The sequence below is a fragment of the Phoenix dactylifera genome, chromosome 1, assembly GCF_051530095.1.
Source record: "Phoenix dactylifera cultivar Ajwa chromosome 1, Ajwa_hap1_PhDact_Kaust_v1.1, whole genome shotgun sequence".
In the NCBI taxonomy this organism is placed as follows: Eukaryota; Viridiplantae; Streptophyta; class Magnoliopsida; order Arecales; family Arecaceae; genus Phoenix; species Phoenix dactylifera.
Genome location: NC_143190.1, coordinates 17,269,216 through 17,287,495, shown reverse-complemented (window position 1 = coordinate 17,287,495; position 18,280 = coordinate 17,269,216). Strand labels below are relative to the sequence as shown.

General features: G+C 37.6%; 1 protein-coding gene across 1 annotated transcript; it reads left to right on the top strand.

Annotated features, from left to right (window-relative positions):
• Nucleotides 1-2,806: 2,806 nt before the first annotated feature.
• Nucleotides 2,807-17,445, top strand: LOC103714425 (RNA polymerase II transcription elongation factor). The gene is made up of 5 exons (XM_008801666.5): nucleotides 2,807-2,990; nucleotides 3,073-3,280; nucleotides 7,441-7,808; nucleotides 13,790-13,832; nucleotides 16,687-17,445. The coding sequence occupies exons 2-5, from the start codon at nucleotides 3,166-3,168 to the stop codon at nucleotides 17,130-17,132; spliced, it is 972 nt and encodes a 323-aa protein (XP_008799888.3). The 5' UTR covers nucleotides 2,807-2,990; nucleotides 3,073-3,165; the 3' UTR covers nucleotides 17,133-17,445.
• Nucleotides 17,446-18,280: the final 835 nt, after the last annotated feature.

The following is an 18,280-nucleotide window of genomic DNA, read 5'->3' as shown; positions in this document are numbered from 1 at the left end:
AGGAGTTCCTCTTACATCATAGTTTGAAATAGTAAAAGAGATAACAACAGCATCATTATGAGGAGTTTGGACTCCTTTTAGGTCAACATCGAAGAAAGAGATGACATCTTTGTCCTCTATCTCTTCGGGGACATATCTTCCTCCTGAGCACCTTAGTCACGGCCTCGTAACGAGCCTAGAGATCCATCAACAGTGCCTCCTGTGATAGTATTGATAACCCCTGCTGTTGGTCGGTTATCAATTGGTTCTTCGGAAGGATGTTGGTCCGAGGCAGGTTCCTCCCAACCACACTGATTATTGACATACCAATCTAATCGACCATGTCAGATGCGTGCTTCGATCTCATCCTTCAACTAGATGCACTCGTCGATATCATATCCGTGGTCATGGTAAAATCGATAGTACTTCTTCTTATCTCTCTTGTTCGCTAGTGCCTTCAATCTCCAAGGGACTCTCAAGTATCCTTGGCTTTCTATCTCTATTAGGATTTGGGCCCTTGGTGCATTGAGAGGAGTATATCTCTCAAACTTTTGAGGTGGGCTTATCATCTAGCAAGTACTTTTTTCGTCTCAACGAGAATCTCTTTTTGGCGCATCCCTTTCATCTCACCTCCTCTTGCTTCCTTTTTCAGGCCTATCCTTGGTTGACTCTCGTCGAGATACTATAGCTTTCTCCATGTTGGCGTATTTTTTTGCTTGGGCCAACATCTCTGCAAAATCTGTGGGAAAGTGCTTCTCCAAAGAGAAGAGAAATTGGAACAGTCTCAATCCACCCTTCAATGCCAACATGGTGACCGATTGATCCAGTTCACGCACTTCCAATGTCGCCGCATTGAAGCGGCTGAGAAAGTTATGGAGGGTTTCTCTTTTCCTCTGCTTGATGTCAAGCAAGGCGTCACAGCCCCAATGCTGCCTTTGGCTGCTGACAAAGTGTGTCATGAACAAATGATCGAGCTGCTCGAAAGAATGGATAGAACTTGGTTGAAGTCTCGAGTACCGAAATCGAGCTGCTTTGCGGAGAGTTGCATGGAATAGCACAATATCGATTGCACCATGAAACATCATGAGAGCTTTGAAGCTCTCCAAGTAATTTAGGAGGTCCAAGGTGTCGTCATACGGTTCCACCTGAGGCATTTTGAACTGAGGTAGAATCGGCTCCTCCATTATTCTTTAGAAAAAGGGTGGGTCTGTGGTAAAGTCGAGGTCATTAGTGGGCTTCGAAGTCTGTCCTCTTAGCGCCTTGATCTAGTGACCTATCTCTTTGATCTTTCGATCGAGGTTAGCCTCTCTCCTTAAGATATGGTCTGTCCGGCAAGGGAAAGAATGCCCTGGAGTTGAGTCTTTATCTGAATGGGGGCTAGGCATACAGTGCCTCTCTTCTCGACCAACACTCCTTGGTTGCATATGTCGGCTTTGCCTAGATTGTCCAGGGTTTTTGGGACGATGACTTGGAGGTCGTGCATGATGATTTGGCTTGATTGAGCAGGATCTAGCTTTTCGAGTCACTGCTGGTTTGCTATTATCTATTGTAGGCCCTGGATTGCAGTTGTTAAGGCACGCGCCTGCTGAACGAGTACTTTGAACTACTCAGGAGTAATAGGCGTGGCCGGCTCTGGTTGTGGGGCACGGGGCAGGCTCTACATGGAGGCATGGGATTCAGGTTGAGCTCGTCATTGTGATACACTAGATGCACCTCGACTCCTTCAAGACTTCATGATGGATAGCAAAGTAGTTTGATCTCTCTCTCTTTTCTCAAGTACGGGTCGGTACACCCTTCCTCTAGTGCCAACCTGTTGCTACTAGAATCCAAGTTGAGGTCGATCACCACCCAAGTTACAGTGAGATCAACCTTTGCCGAAGTGAAAGGCTAGTCAGCTGAGAGCTATGGAGTCGTGTCTAGGATTTATTGGACCAAAATTGCCACTCTAAGAAATGAGCACGGCCTACAAGAAGTCCACTTGCCGGAAGGTTTCTGGCAGGGGACCCTCCGATACTTAAGTCAGTAGAGATCTAGAACAACAGTGAAAAAGAAAGAGAATGAGAGTGGAAGAGTGCGAGAGAGAGAGAGAAAGAGAGTGTTTGAGCGTGCTTACTTAAGGATCCTCTTGTCAACCCTATATATAGATAGGGGTGAGTATCGATTACCTTATTCATCGAAAAGCGTGATAATTGCATTGCGGTAGCTGACCTCATTCACTTAGTACACGATAAGGCTCTTTGTGATATATCTGCGATATTAATGGTGTTGATTATGTATTTATGGCGGAGCTGGATGGACCGTTGCTATGACCATAATTGCCACTTCTTCAATAATTTTTGGCTTTACTCCATGACTGGACCAACCAGCATGACACATCGGCTAGAACTGAAGTCATTCACCTCGGTCAAGGCCAAGGCCAAGGAGATCGAGGTAGTCTGAGGTTAGGATGACTAATATTCTCTCCATCAATAAATATAATGAAGATGACAACAATAGTGGTAAAAGTATCACGTAACGTGACGAAGGTGATAATAGCAATGGCAACGATGATAAAAATAATTGTGATGGGGCTGATGATGATATGGTAGAGATGGCTGCTATGATGATGACAATAGCGGCAACAATATGGTGGAAGCGGTGGCATTAGTGGTGACACGATCACAGTATTTTGTATGTATGTGGTCATACTAAGGGTGCTGGTGGTAATAGTAAATAACATAATTTTCTTGTTTTGGGAATATTGAAATAATAAAATTTTATTTTCAAAATAATACAAGTGATATGAAAATAAAAAGTAAAAACAATAGCAAACTTTTTTTTTCTCGGTATTGTGTTTTTGTGTTTAAAAATAAAAAACAAGCAATAAGAGCGACACCTGACAGGCCGATTAGGATTTGGATTCATTCACCATAGAAGTTAGAGGGAGATCGACCATTTAGGGTTAGATTTGCTCGAATCTCTCTCCTCCCATTCGATCCCTCTCCTCCTCCACTCCCACGGCGCCAAGGCAGGTATGCCCTTTTCTCTCTGGTCTCGTTCTCCTCCGATCCCCCTCTCTTCCTGGGATAACCTTTTCCTTCTTGGGCATCCAAGGTACCAAATCGGGTTCCCGTCGGCATGTAATTGACTCGCTTCATAAACGAAGAAAACGCAAGCTCAACGATATCCAATTGCAACAGAGGAGAGATGGCGAGCAACAACGGAGAACCGAGCTCTGCCCCGCAGCTGGACAGATGGTACAACATCAGATTGGGCTCCTCCTTCAAAGATCCTTCTTCCACCAAATTCTGCACGCTTCGATGTGAGTTGCCGCATCCGAATCCCTTAAAAAAAAATCACAGATATCAATTTTTGATTATCTTTTCCTTTCTCGCCAGGATTCTGTTGGAAATTATGTATGTTTATTGTTTTTCGTAGATGAATTCTTATAAACTTGAATAATTATATCTTTGTTGGATTTTGCGTGAAATTTTGGCATCAAACTGTATGACTCTGAGATAATTCTCATAAAAAAGTCTGTTTTGCTGTGGATTCTCCTGAATCAACTACTCCTATTGCGCTCTGCATGAATTTGCGTCTACTTCTAGGGTCATGGAATGTTGGTTCCTTTGATAAATTTATGGTTATCACAAAGAAATACATTGGTAAAACAATTATCTCTTTTATTCTACTATGAGGATTGTTTTACAATTTTGCGGGGAAAAAACCTTGGTGTGATGAGAAAAAGGGAAAACGAATAATATACCAGTTGTCCAATAAAGACATGATAAGATGAACCAGGTGCAAATATTGGAAAGAGGTATTACTCATAGCACTTGTGTCTTATCTAGTCAGACTTGTCATATTTTAGCTTCCTCTTTTAATGGTCAAATGACGGTATCATGGACATACCTTTCTGGATTATGACATCTCAGATATCAGTGATGTGTTTCCCCTGATAATTCCAGGCAGACATAGCAAACCACTCTTAACAGGTTAAAAAATTTAGGTCTTATGCACTTATACTTACAACATTGCGAGTCGCATTTCAATTGATAGTATTTGCTACTTAATGATGTTTGAACAAATTCAACCAGATTGGTGAAGTAGTTTGTATTTCTTCTTGTTTCTTAAGGTGGTGAAGAACTACACCGATGCCTTTTGAAACCTGACTAAGCCCCATATTTAGATGCTTGAGTTCATGAGGCATTCTTATGGGAGATTCGTCTCCATGAAGATATGTCATCCCATTAGTCACGTTCTTCGTATCTGCACTCTTTGCTAGCATTGAATTAGATAACCCATACTTTTTTTTGTACTTTGATAGATGAATTTATGGAATTCAAACTATCTACAAAATGACATTGGCTTTGAATCATTATATGCTAAGGTGTTAGCACCCTTTCCAAATTTCGTTAAGTTTTTGTAACATGCAAGATCGGGATGTTAGTGAGCAGAGTCAAACTACTTCGCGGGCTTGAGTTTATTTATATAACGTTTGTGGAACTAGTTTGTCAGTTGCCCATTTAAAAATTTGGATATGGTTGACTTGGGCTTGGCCAATTAAGAACTCTACCCAAGGCAGCAGTATATTGTGTATGGATATGGTTCAGTTCGTGTAGATTTTGAATTCTTACCTAACTTTGAGTTTCCCAGACCCCTAGTCCACTTAGAAGTTGGGTAACACACTATTATAAGGATTTGATCAGTCTTCTTAAGAAGGGGGATCTGCCCAGAACTAGGCACATTATTCTTTATATATTTTTAGTAGGAATATTCCTTTGTTCAGGTAGTTCATTTTTTAAGTTTTCTTTCCTTCTGTTTGTTTCTGATATGCCCCAATTGTAGAACTACTTTTTAATTAGTGGTGAAATACTTAAAAGAGAAATTTTAAGGGATTTCCACCTTGTGGGAAACCAAAGCACCTCTTCTCTTCTTTGACTAGAATTCAGTCTTTCGAATGTTTTAGGATTTACAATATGTTATTACAGTGTTGTTATGAAGATCCTCTTCTCCATCCTTTCATAACACGTTCCTGGCGATGACTAAGGTTTGAGAACTTGGTTTTAATTTTGGTTTTGCTTAAAATACTTAGTTTAGTCCAGTGGCTTTGGCTCCAATTTCAATAGTTTTGGACTAAAATTCAAAAACAATACACAAAGTCAAATCAATTAGGAGAAAATTAGAATGAAAAGAATAAGTCAAGTCAAAAGTTAGAGTTTTAACAAGTGGCTTCATGCTGAGGTAATCAAGATTTTTTTAAAAATATATATATAATTTTATAAAATGATGTTTGCAATATAATATATCTACCAATATTTCCCTTGGAAAAGAAAAAATCTACTAATATATCACGCAAAAGGTGCAGAGGCTAGCCTTAGAGACTAAGCTCTCCCGCTCACATGAAGCCCTGTGTGGGGAGTAAACATAAAAAGAAAGTGTATCTTTCTTTGGGTCATCTCCTTAAATTCTTCATGGGAACTATTATAGTTTAAATGAGGATTGTGACATACTCTCTTATTCAACTTGAATTTTAATAGGAAACTAAATTTGTATTCTCTATAATTTAAATAAGAAAATGCAGATCTGGTTTCATAATTCACTCTTTAACTTTTCTGATTTTCCCCCTTTCCTGGGTTGGGAAGATCTCACTCTTGTGTTCTTTCAGAAGGACTCTAACTGCTATATATTAGACGATCAAGACCATCTGTCATGGAGATGGACAGTCTAGCATGTGATCTTTGTGTTATCCCGTACCACATGCATTGCACATGTCAATGTCCATTCTTTTTTTTTTTTTTTTTTTTTGGCTTTGCAATCTAATATTTGACATTTAAGATACCTATGAGATTGAGTTTCATTTTTCAAGGCTCTAGGAATTATAACTTTTCAGTGCTTTTGAATCTTCTCAAAACTCGCAGTTCTTAATTTCAATGAACCGCTTCTATGCATTACAGAAATGAAGACAATAAGAGGGCATAAATAGCTCAGATGTACTATGAATATAGAGAAACATGAATTGCACCTTGGGCAAGGAAGCATTGCAACCATAACACCATCTTCCTTGACCCTTCCTAAAACCATGTCTCAGCCATCTGCCTGGGGGCTATGAAGTTTTCCTACCCCACACCATCATCTTTGCGAAGAAGGTTTTTGTCTTTTTGGCACCAATTTGCTATGATTCTTCACCATGCAATTAAGGTCCCTTCTTCAATTGGAACTGCAGAGATCACAAAACTTGTCTATGTCGGTGGCATGGATCAGTATCACAAGAAGGTTACTTGTTAGCGCTGGAAATGCTTTTGTTTGCATTCAAACCTTATCCTGTTTTCTTCCTAGCTTGCTTTTCTACCTACACTGCCTTTGGCCCTGTTACACTTTTGCAATAATGATGGGTCTTCATTTTTTTGTTTTATTTTTTGGTGGTGGTAGCCCTAGTGGCAGTGGGGTAGAGAGAGGAGAAGCTGAACAAAGGAAGGGAGAAGAGGTTTAAAAATATGAGCTCTTTTTTTTTCTTTTAATTTTGGGAGACATGAGATCTGAACCATCTATATTTGGTAGAAAAGTCAGGAGCCTTTGGGGCCAAATAATCTTAATAGCAACCCAAACTAACTCTTATTCTCTCTTACAAATATAACACATCTTCAGTCCACTTTTTTATCATGTCAAATGCTTAAATCTAAAGTCACTTATCAAGAGCCCAGCATAAACTTTTGTAACAACTTGCAGTTCCATGCAACCTGATGGAGAGAATAGAAAGGTACGACCTTTTGTTTTTTTGATGTCAAGAATTTTGCAGCATATCTTTGCTATGGTAGCCATCAGCACTGTGGTGAATCATGTTCATAGTAACTTACTAGTTACTCTTGTTTGAACCCAATTGAACATATTTTAAACTTGGATAAATTATGAAGTGGACTGCAATATACTCCAAGCTGAGTAGAATAACTGAGGGAATCTCTGAGCCATCAGTTTCATAATTACTGTTATTTAGTGACTTGTTAAGGAGCAACCTGCTGTTTTGTATGGTTTCCTAATTTGTGTGTGGGGAAAACCGGAAAAGGCCTTACTTTTTTGGAGTAATGTCTTGTACTGATAGTTTTCTTGAACTCCTTATGCTGTACACTCTTGATTGTTCCAACACTAGAGGGCTCTTGTATCAAGAAAGCCTTCCAACACATGCTCCTTGATGGTACATTGATTATCTCTAGAGCTGGTGCTTGTCAGATTGGTATATGATTGGATGCTGATGGAATGCCTGCTCGTGGATCACCAGATTGTCTTCTTTAGGTTTATGATTGTGTTTTCATTTAGCCTTCCATATGAGTGGCCACTTTAGTGTCATCCAGAGATGTCTCAAATTTTCTATTTTATCAGACAATATAAAGTTCTGGAACTTCTTGATTTCTACGGTTGCTTCCACATAACCTAGTTCTAGACTAACATATTAAAATTGTGTTCATGGCTCTCTGTAATTTACAGATGAGTTTAAGCCAGCCTCAATTGATAAGAGCCAGGCTGGATCACTGCATAAGAGTAAGGAGAACAGGGTCACTGTGGAATTCCACAACAATCAGCCTGGGAAGCCGAAGGTGACCTTTGAAGGCAGCAGTGAGGACTACAAGGACAATGATGGGGTCTTATTTTTTGATGGGGAGACATTTCGGTTAGAGAGATTACATCGGGCTGTGAAGAGATTGAGGCATGTTCGGCTGCCTGGGGAGTCCGCTGCTGCAGCTAATATGGTATCTGCAGCTTCAACTGGTGCAAGCGTAGAGTCTCGTTCTCCTCCACTTGGAAAGATTGCGAAACTGCAGACATTGAGCAAAAGTGTAGTGCATTCAGTGCCTGTAAGTTCTATTCAACTTCTGAAACTAAGTTTGTAATTGCTGATTCATTTATTTGATTAGTTGTTTATAATTATGCTTGTACTAGAATTACATATAGTTGTAGAATGAGAACCTAAGATGATGAAAGCATATGAACTACATTATTATTTTTTATTATTATTTAGATGAAGATTAGAATAAACATTTTTACCTGTAGATTTCATGTCTATGTCATAATTGGCTGACTAGACATGCTACATGCATTTATGTATGTTTGCATGCATGCACGCATGTGTATTGCTTTTCATTAAGAATATCCATGACAACAGTTAATTTAACTTTATGGTATAGCCTGCAGATGATCCATCCTTGTCGTTTAAAAGGCCTTAGTCTCATGCTATTATTTACTGAATACTAGCAGATGGTAGCCTATTTTTCCTCTGGTTAATGATAATGATAATAATAAAAACTTGAGTGCACCAAACAGGCAAACCAGATGCAACTATGACATGACCTTTTAGCTTAATTCCATGTGTATCAAGTTGGTGTATAATTTTTATCATTCATTTCTTGACATGTTAAGGACCTGACAGATTATTTTATTCATTGACTAGGTCAAAAGTGTGATTATTGAGCTTCATGTGGAAGCAACAATTTTATTTGATACCTCTCTTGTGGGGAGATGTCCTGGGTTTGAACTGGATGGTGGCATTTTCACTTTTTGCCAAAAAAAGAAAATCCTATATCCAATCAATTTATCAGTCTGCAATGTTCATTTTTGAAGATGATGCATGGCAATGCTGTATCAATTTTTTGTCTGAAATGAAATCATCGATACAACAAATAAAGTAAAAGACATGGGAGAAGGTTTTTTAGGCTGCTTTGTAAGCCAGTAGAATGCAATGAACCCAAATTTAAGCTAGAAGGAAAAAAATGAAGATGAGTATTTTATCTGCTAGAAGGAAAAAAATGAAGATGAGTATTTTATCTGCTAGAAAGAAAAAAATGAAGATGAGTATTTTGTCTATGCTTAGCATATCACTCATCGTTGTTTCTATGAAAGGGTAGAAAGCAAACAACCGGGGACATGATGCAAATTCTCTTTGTAAACTTGGAAATATAGAAGAAAGATTGTCCACACAGTTCATCTTTTATTTATGCATAGATTGTTTATTTAGGCTTCACCAACTTAAATCTAACCTGGGAAAGGATTTCATAATATTTTTTAAAAAAATTGTTAGCAATTGATATATTCCTGTTTTCTGATATCTAACTCTAAAAGGCAGCCTGCTTACTTTTGTCTGTGTCAGCTGCCCATTTATCTGATTTGGTCCTCATTGGGTTGACCACCATTTGAGCTAGCTTGTGGCTACTTGTGCGGTCAAACTGAGCTTTTGATGTGCAATTTAGTTTGAATATTCATGTTTGAGTTTGTCTTCACCTTGCTCGTGTTCTGAATGAGCAGACTAAAACTTAAGAGATATACTAATGTTCTGTATGGATGTCTAAAATATTCCTATCTTCTGAAATTTAACATCTGATAAAGTTCAATTTCAGCATCTGATAATATTCCTATCTAAAAACTCTTGCCAAATTAGTTTAGTTGAACTCAGATATCGCCAGAGTCTGAAGATTAAAGTATCTGTTATCAGTGCCAGAAGGAAACCATCTTACTTATATCTATGATTCAAATGAAAGTATTTTGCTGAAGCATCAGTTCAACCATCACTTTTGTAAAATGCTTGGTTTGGAGAAGATCACTAGGGTCAAATGCTGAACACCTGGCTGCTTTAAATGGTATTTTGGCTTTATGTTTTCTCTGTCAAGTTTAGTTGATAGGCTATTAGATTTTGGCTTGACCTTGTCCATCTGCCAAAGCTGACACAGTTTAATAGCATTCAGTAGTTGCTTGATGAAGCCCGAGGTGAGAAGAAGACTGCTATTGTTTCTGTGCTGATGACATTAGATCTGAATTTGTGTTTGCTTTTTTTTGCGGAAAACAGTAGGAAACTATAACTTTTTCTGATTGTCATCAGATCAATTATACCCTCTTTGAAACCCCTTTCATAGCTAAAGACACAAGAAGTTCTACTTAGTAGGATTCTATAACGAGCCTGGATAAGACTTTCTCCCTGAAGAAATAAGTAATAGCAGCAAACATAATATTTTCGACATTTGAAAAACAGTAAAATTCATCCCTCTGTCAAACCAGTGTAGAAATTCATCATGTTCAATTCAAAACACATTTTTAATGTTTTAAAATCTTTTCTAAGTCAAGCTAGACATAGAGTAGGACTTGGAAACACTAATCTATTATAAAATAAGACCTCAACAAAATCCACCAGAAGTATAGCCCTATATTTAAGAACGAAAATTGGAAATCAAATATAATATATTCAATTCACTTCTCCTCATACTAAAAGTAAAAGCAAAAATAATTGAAAATAAATAAAGTAAACCTAAAACCAATCGAAACCTAGGATTTGTCATTACTGGCTGGGCACAATTTGTTCCTGTGCTGCATTCCCCTTTAGAAGAGGCAATTTCTATATCAGTGTTGAAAATTTATTATGAATTATGTGTAAAAGCATGAATTTTTTACTGATAAACATGCTATGTTGTCATCTATTAGCCTTAAAACCATTTGATTATTATGAAAATTATGAACCGACCAAACCAATATGATCTGTTATACTGATTCTATGAATTCTTAAATAGTAATTTTCTATTATGGGAAAGAAAATTTTAAAATGAAAAGCATCACTTTTCTGAAAATATGTGAGAATTTTCCATGAGGTTTAATATATAACCATTTGAATATATTTTTATGTCTATTGGAGAAATTGATAGCTTGAAGGAATCGAAAGTATCTTGTTACCTCACCTGTATGATGAATAGCGATTTGTGAGCTCATACCTGATCAGTGAAGTATTCAACTTCTGACATAGAGCAAACTGTGGAAAATTCTGTGGCATGAACAATATTTAATAAAAATAGATTTACTTTAAACAGTGGCAAAATACAAAAGATGTCGACTGTTTCATAAAATGCAATGATGCTAAGAAAGATGTGAAAAGGATGGTAAGGCTAAATATATACTGTATGATACTTTATATGATAGATTGTGCTCAAAAGAAGGATGAAATTTATAAAATAGCTAAATCTAGAGAAGCGAGCTGATCAAATTAGACATATTAAAAGTGAAGATGATAAGATATCATTGAAAGATGAGAAAATTAAAGAAAAATAGAGATAATATTAAAAATTGTTAAACATAGTTTCTACTAAAGAGATCTTTATTGGAAACTACAGTTAGGAGGAATTCAAGTTTCTATTTGTACAATTCATAAAAGAGAAAAGGAAATAACTTTGAAAAGAACGCAAAAGGCATTAGGATCAGTTGAATTGTCTATCGAGGTTCTGAAAACTACGGAAGATATTGGGTTAGATTAGCTTACTAATCTATTTAGTGAAGTTATAAGGACTAAGAAAATACCAGATCTCCTTCTTCACAATACCAGATATCCTTCTTTACAACCTCCATCCATGTTAATTTAGATCTTCCTCTTCTTTTATTACAACCTTCAACACAAACTAAAGTACCTCTCCTTACAAGAACTTTCTCAAATTTTCGTTGTACATATCCATACCATCTCAATCCATTTTCCTTCGCTTTGTCTTTAATTTGTGCAACTCCTGTAGCTTCTAGAATATATTCATTTCTTAATCTATCTTTTCTAGTTTTACCATCTCAATCAATTTTCCATCACTTTATTAAGAAAAGATGGTATGGATTAAGAAAATTGATTAATAAATTGAGATGGTATTTGTCTATAAAAACAAAGATGATGTACAAAATTGTTCCACTCTATGAATTATGAAAAAGTGATATTGGGCACAGATTAAGAAAAATAACGTCTATTTCCAATGACTAATTTGGATTTATGCTTGAAAAATTGATAATGGAGGCACTTAGATAATTGATAGAAAAATATAGAGAAAAAAGAAAAGTCTTCATCTTGTCTTGCTAATTTAGAGAATGCTTATGATAGGGTGCCAAGAAAAGTTACTTGGTGGGCTTTAAGAAGGAAGGATATACATAAACGATATATTGAAATAATCGAGAACATGTATGATAGTGCATTAATAAGCGTTAGCAGTTGCTGCAGTACAAGTTTTTTTTTCCATTTACACTTGACTTAAATTAAGGATCAGCATTAAGCCTACAACTTTTCATAGCTAATAAGTATATATTGAAATAATCGAGAACATGTATGATAGGGCATTAATGAGTATTAGGAGTTGCAGCAGTACAAGTTTTTTTTTCCCATTTACAGTTGACTTACATTAAGGATCAGCATTAAGCCTATAACTTTTCATAGCTAAGATTCAGGAAAATGTACCGTCGTGTATGCTATTTGCGGATGATATTAGTATTGGTTGATGAAAAGAAAACTAGATAAATACTAAATTAGGCATATGGAGGAACGCTTTAGAGGATAAGGGCTTAAAAATTGTTACAACCAACGTCGTCGGAACCATCCCGAACCGGACGGTTTCGGCCGTTCTCTGCCGTATCGGTGACTCACCGGTATGGTTCCAGCAACGGAAACAAAATCTGTTGGAGGCGGAGAGGGAGAAGGAAAAGAGAGAGAGCGGGGGAGAAAGGGAGGGAGGCCGGCTGAGGGCCCTTTCACAATTTACGCGGTTGTTTCTCTGTTTCGAACGAAATAGAGGTCAGCCGCTTTTTAATTTCGCTTGCCGACTTCACTTAAGCATTGCGAAATTAAAAAGCGGCCGACTTCTATTTCGAATGAAATAAGAAAACAACCGTATAAATCGCAAAAGGGCCTGACGCCGGTCTCCCTCCCTCTCCCACTCTCTCTCTTTTTCTCTCTCATTCTCCCTCTCCCCCATCTGTTCAACTGTGTCGGTACAAGCCCGGCACGGCACGACGCAAGCCCGTACTAACTCGTCCCGCCAGAGAACAACATAAGCACAATATATGGAATGTAAATTTAGTAAGAATGGAAATAAAGATATAACATTAATCAAGATTGATGAATAAGAAATACGACTGAGCGACTGATTTCAATCTATTATACAGAATAATGGGGAGATATATGAAGATATATATAAAAGAAATAGAGCTGGTTGGGTGAAGTGTCTAGGTGCATCTGGAATAATATTGATAATCGTATACCTTAGAGACTTAAGAGAAAATTTATTATTGAATTCTATTGAATATTATTGAATATTATTTTGGGCAACAAAGAAATAGATGGATAAATTGTGTGGTAGAAAGGAAATTGTTAAGATGAATGTATGGTAAATCTAGAAAAGATAGATTAAGAAATGAATATATTAAAAGCTATAAGAGCTGGACAAATTAAAGACAGCGATGGAAAATTGATTGAGATGGCATGGTTTAAGAAAATTTTAGGAGCTATAGGAGATATAGGAGTTGCACAAATTAAAGAAAAAGTGATGGAAAATTGATTGAGATAGTATGGATATATACAACGAAAATTTTGAGTAGGCTCTTGTAAGGAAAGAAGAGGAAGATCTAAATCAACATGGATGGAGATTGTGAAAAAGGATATGAAGAAACTTAGAATAACATCAGAAGTGGGTCTACATAAGAATACTTGGTGAATGAGAATCCATAAAACCAATCACAAGTAGTTGGAAAATGGCTAGATGATTATGATTATGAATAATATTTAGTAAAAGTGAGAGAAAAAGACAAATATACCTTATTTTTGGCTTATTGTTCTTTATCCTTGTTCATGTAACTCCTTTTTTCTCCACTTCTTTCTATAAATATAAACTAGTGCTTCTAAGATCAAATAGGTATACATCTTATTAAGTAAGGATCCTAACAGTTATTGCTTTTGGACAAAGATATATCTAACATATAATATACATCCTTTTTGTGAGAAAATATCGACCACACATACAAAGCTAATTTTTGTCATGCTTCTATTTTGTTTGTAATGCAGGTTGAGGTAGAACGCATTGATATTGGTGAGCCAGAAAGCCCAGGTACAACTTGTAGTTTTATACTACTCTCTCTCTCTCTCTCTCTCTCTCGCTCACCATGTGCGTATCTTTTGATGGATGAGATATTTATTAATAAAATAACCACAGTGAACTTGGGGAATCGTCAATCCAAGTTTAAATCTTCAACAAACATCGCGTGAGATGCCAATTTATGGTGCTGCTTCGGTACCTGAACTTCTAACATGAAAGTGCATGCATTTTTGAAAGATTTTCTAAGAGATTGTGCAACCTCAAGAGTTGAGCTTACGACCAAGAAGTCTTGATGTTGAGTGCATATTGAACTCTATGACACTGATTGAGCTTAGTTCCAACAATAATATTATAAAGTCCCAACTTGATTCCATAGCTGAGTCCTTTAGTTACAAATGCTTCAATAAGTTTGGCAGATGCCACTTGAACCATTTTCTTCAACATAGCTGCAATTAGCACACCTTTGTAGCCTCAAACTACCCATATGACACTGGCTTTTCCTTCTTAGAATAACACCTTTGTACTGAAATTTGTTAGACACCATCCAGTGAAGTCCATTTTCTGTAATCAAACTTCTGTTCTATCACTAATCCCTTGATTAGTTTAGAAATCTTCTAATAGCCAGCAAGCTTCAGACACTGTTGTCCATGGTTCTTGTTTATGTCCTCTTATGATGAAGTCATCCAAATTGCGCAAGCAAACATAGCAAACTTAGTTAACCCCTCCATTCCCATCCAAAATGCTTTCAGCTCTGCTTTGTACACTTCTTATCTAAAGAGGTAAAAAGCACTGCAAAGAAACATTACTTTAAGCATTGCATTACTGTGTTATCCTTCTCACCATGTAGTCTGCATAATTCATCTGTCCACTTTGTTATCTTTTTCTTCTAATCTACCTTTTTCAGGAGACTTTATTTTGTGAGCATTTGACATCATTTTTTTTTCCCTGCAATATTGGACTTTGAAAAATTGCTCTATCACAGATTTATTGAGCAGCTTTCTCCACCAGCTGTGTCCAATTTGGAGCTGCTTGCCTTCTTATATATATTCTTGCTCGACTATCTAGTGATAAGCACTCCTATTGGCTCTATTGATATATATAATCATCATATAGATTTCTGAGGTGTTGCAAAATGTATATGTAAGTGAAAGTGATATTCTTAAGTAATGTCTAAATCACTCAATTGCTTAAATTCATGTTAGTTCCACAAATATGAATAGGTTTGGTTTGGCGAAGAATACATGGTACTTGATAATATTGATGGTCGTCAAGATAGGGACTTGATGTGGTTATGACATGAAAGGAACATATCCAACTTTTCCTTGCCAAAAGCATTTTTATGTCATTAGTAGCTGCTGATACAGTATGTATCCCAGGGTCTACTGTGCCGGTACCGGGCATCGTACCACTTGCCCGAAGGCACGAGTTGATACATGCCTGCGCCATGCCATGTTGTGCTAGGCCTGTACCGACACAGGAGACTGTGGAGGAGGAAAAGAGAGAGAGCGAGTGGGGGAGGGTGAAGGTGAGGGAGGGAGGGCGGCGGAGGCTGGCACTGGTGCGGGTGGCGAAGGTCGTAGCCGAACCTTGTCGACTTCACTTAAATGTTGCAAAAAATTTTACGGCCGGACCCTTATTTCAACCGACTTGCTGACTTTACTTAAAAATTGCAAAATTTTTTACGGTCATACCCCTGTTTCAAATGAAACAAGGGTTCAGCCACGACGTCCGCTACCCGCACCAGCGCTGGCGCTCCACCGGCCTCCCTCCCCCTTCTCTCCTGCTTGCTCTCTCTTTTCTTCTCTTTCCTTCTCCTCCTCCTCCAGCGACGGTGTTTCGGTTTCTTTGCCAGAATTGTCCCGGTAACTCGTCGGTACAGCTTGGGACGTCTCAAACCGGGTGGTTTGGGATGGTTTTGCCAACCGTGATATATCCAGTTGTTAATGTTTTCATTTCTTTCTCCTATCTGATTCTATTAAGAGTTTTGTCGTAACCACTAATTACCTTGGCATGGATGACAATATTTACAAAAAGTTAGTCTTCCTGTTTTGCATTGATTTAATCGCATTTCCCTTACTTTCTGTAAAGTCTTCATCCTGAGGTTTCTTTAAAAAGAAAAAAAAAACATTCATCATGGGCGCCTGTTATGTGTTTTCTTAAGGTACATCATTCTTATATCTTTTACCAAAGACATAATTTACAGTACTTTCTTTTCTTAACAACTTATATAAAGGTCTAGAGATCTACTATTTGAGCATTATCAGTTGTTTAATGTGCTCAGTTTTGTACTGTTGTATCAAATTCATCAGGCTTTTCAATTAAGTAACATTAGCATCTCCTGGTTTATATAATTTTGTTATTTTCTTCATGCGAAGGTGCATTTAAAGTTGACTTCATTTTTCAGACCACAACTTGTCTCTCCTGTGCTCTGACTTCTTCTGGTTTCGTGATATTATCTTCTATATTCTATGCATATTGAAAAGTTACTTTAGATAAGACAATATGATTCACATGGAAAAAAAAACAGTCATTGTCTGGGTAATTTCATGGTTTAGATGTTGCTAACAGGTGTGGGACTATTCTTGCAAAAGAACACTTACTGAAACATAAAACATCAATATAATGGTAAGGGGACAGCCAGCTGATGATGGGTAGACTCTAAAGGAGTGGGGAGCCCAACTCGGTGTCTGGTAGTAAATCGGTGCAGTACCACTCTGAAATGCAGTTGTGATGCAGTAGTGAAATTTTTTGCATTTTAAGGCCTATATATAACTTTGGCTTATTGTAGTTCTATCCTTTTTTATAGTATATTGACATTTTCTAATCACATCACACTTCATTCTGTTGGCATTGATCATTGTCACAGGTCCAAAACCCACAAATAAGAGCACCAGCTATCAATCGATTCCTCCAAATTCATCATCGATGTCCCCTGATCCAAAATCTTATGAACCAGAGGAGAACCTGGATATACTTGGCGATGATGACAGAGGGACACCAAATAAGACGAGTGCTGGAGGACAGACAGCGGCCATTGGGTTTGATATCAACATTCCAAATCAGAATGAAACTGATGATGAGATTGCAGATGTGGATGTAAGTGATGAAGCAGATGAGGGGCCCAATGCTGCTGAAGCTCTGCGAGCTCAGGTGAATGCAGCGGAGGAGAAGCAACAGCAGGAGACCTCCAGCTCCAGCAGCAGCAGTGAAAGTGGCAGCAGTGGCAGTGGTAGCGGAAGTGGGAGCAGCAGCAGTGATAGCGAGGGCAGCGATGATGACTCTGCTAGCTCCGGTGGTGATATTGAAATTTGAGAACCATTCAGCTTTGATCACGTCTTGGTGGATATCGTCGGATGTGGCAATTGGAAATTGTGGGTTTGTTAGATAGCGGGCAGTTCGAGCAATTCGGACTAATATAATTGGCCTTTTTTACCATTATATGAGCGAGGAATTACAATGTCATTCCCCATGTCAGTAATCCTATCCTATTTTATCTGTTACAATGGATTTTGACGAATACGAAGCACAAGCTGTGCAGCTATTGTAATTTGTTGCCTGGATAAGCCAATCTTCACCATGACAGATTAAATATAAAACAAAAAAAGCTCCCTCTCGTTTCTGTGTCTCTCTTTTTTTTTTTTCATGTGATTTCTTTGGAGTTCATTTTTGAGGTAAGAATAATTTCTCGTCTATTTTGTTATTCATAGTTGGCCCATTATCTCATCTGGATTCACTAGATTGTACAGAAATGACTATTTTATACCCTTTATTTACCATCTTTGTTGGTCACATGCACCTTTGAGTTAGTTCAAAATATTGTATGCTCTGGAGCAGGAACTTTGAGATGCAACTAGCGGCCGGTTTAGCCGTTTGGATAATCCTAAAAACAAATGTCCAGACTCATTGCTTCATGATGCCAAATTGTGGGCCTTGTATAAGAATTGCAGGAGCAAAGGTCTATATTGTCTTAAAATTTAATGTTGGAATAATTCTTTTTTCCCTTTGCCTATAAATTTCTCATAAAAAAGCTAACATCATATCTCATATTTTCCTACTAAAATTTACCCATTGCTACAAGGATCTTATTGCCTGCAAGTGAATTGGTTGAGTGCGTTTTGTAATTATAAAATATTTTTATATAATATAGTTCCATTTATTGCGACAAATTTTGTTAAGAAAGGTGAAAATTGTTGAAGCTTATACAATTAAAGGAGCCCTGGAAGATCGGTGGGGTTTTGAGAGGATAGCCATTATAAAAAGAAGCTCTCAGGAAATTATAGAGAAACCTCCCGTCCATCTCTCATCATGGTATTCCTACGGCCGCCCTTCCCCTTCACTCCTCCCAAGGAATCCATGACTCCTTTTCCTCTCTTAAGCAAGGAACCCATGTCATCTCCAATCTCAACTCCAAACAAGCTTTCAGATCTTTCGCCAGTGTAGTCAAGCATGAGAAAAGCCAA

Coding starts and splice junctions, on each gene's coding strand:
- LOC103714425 (XM_008801666.5), top strand. CDS start 3,166: ATGGCGAGCAACAACGGAGAACCGAGCTCTGCCCCGCAGCTGGACAGA. Junction 3,281..7,440: donor CAAATTCTGCACGCTTCGAT/GTGAGTTGCCGC, acceptor TGTAATTTACAG/ATGAGTTTAAGCCAGCCTCA. Junction 7,809..13,789: donor GTGTAGTGCATTCAGTGCCT/GTAAGTTCTATT, acceptor TTTGTAATGCAG/GTTGAGGTAGAACGCATTGA.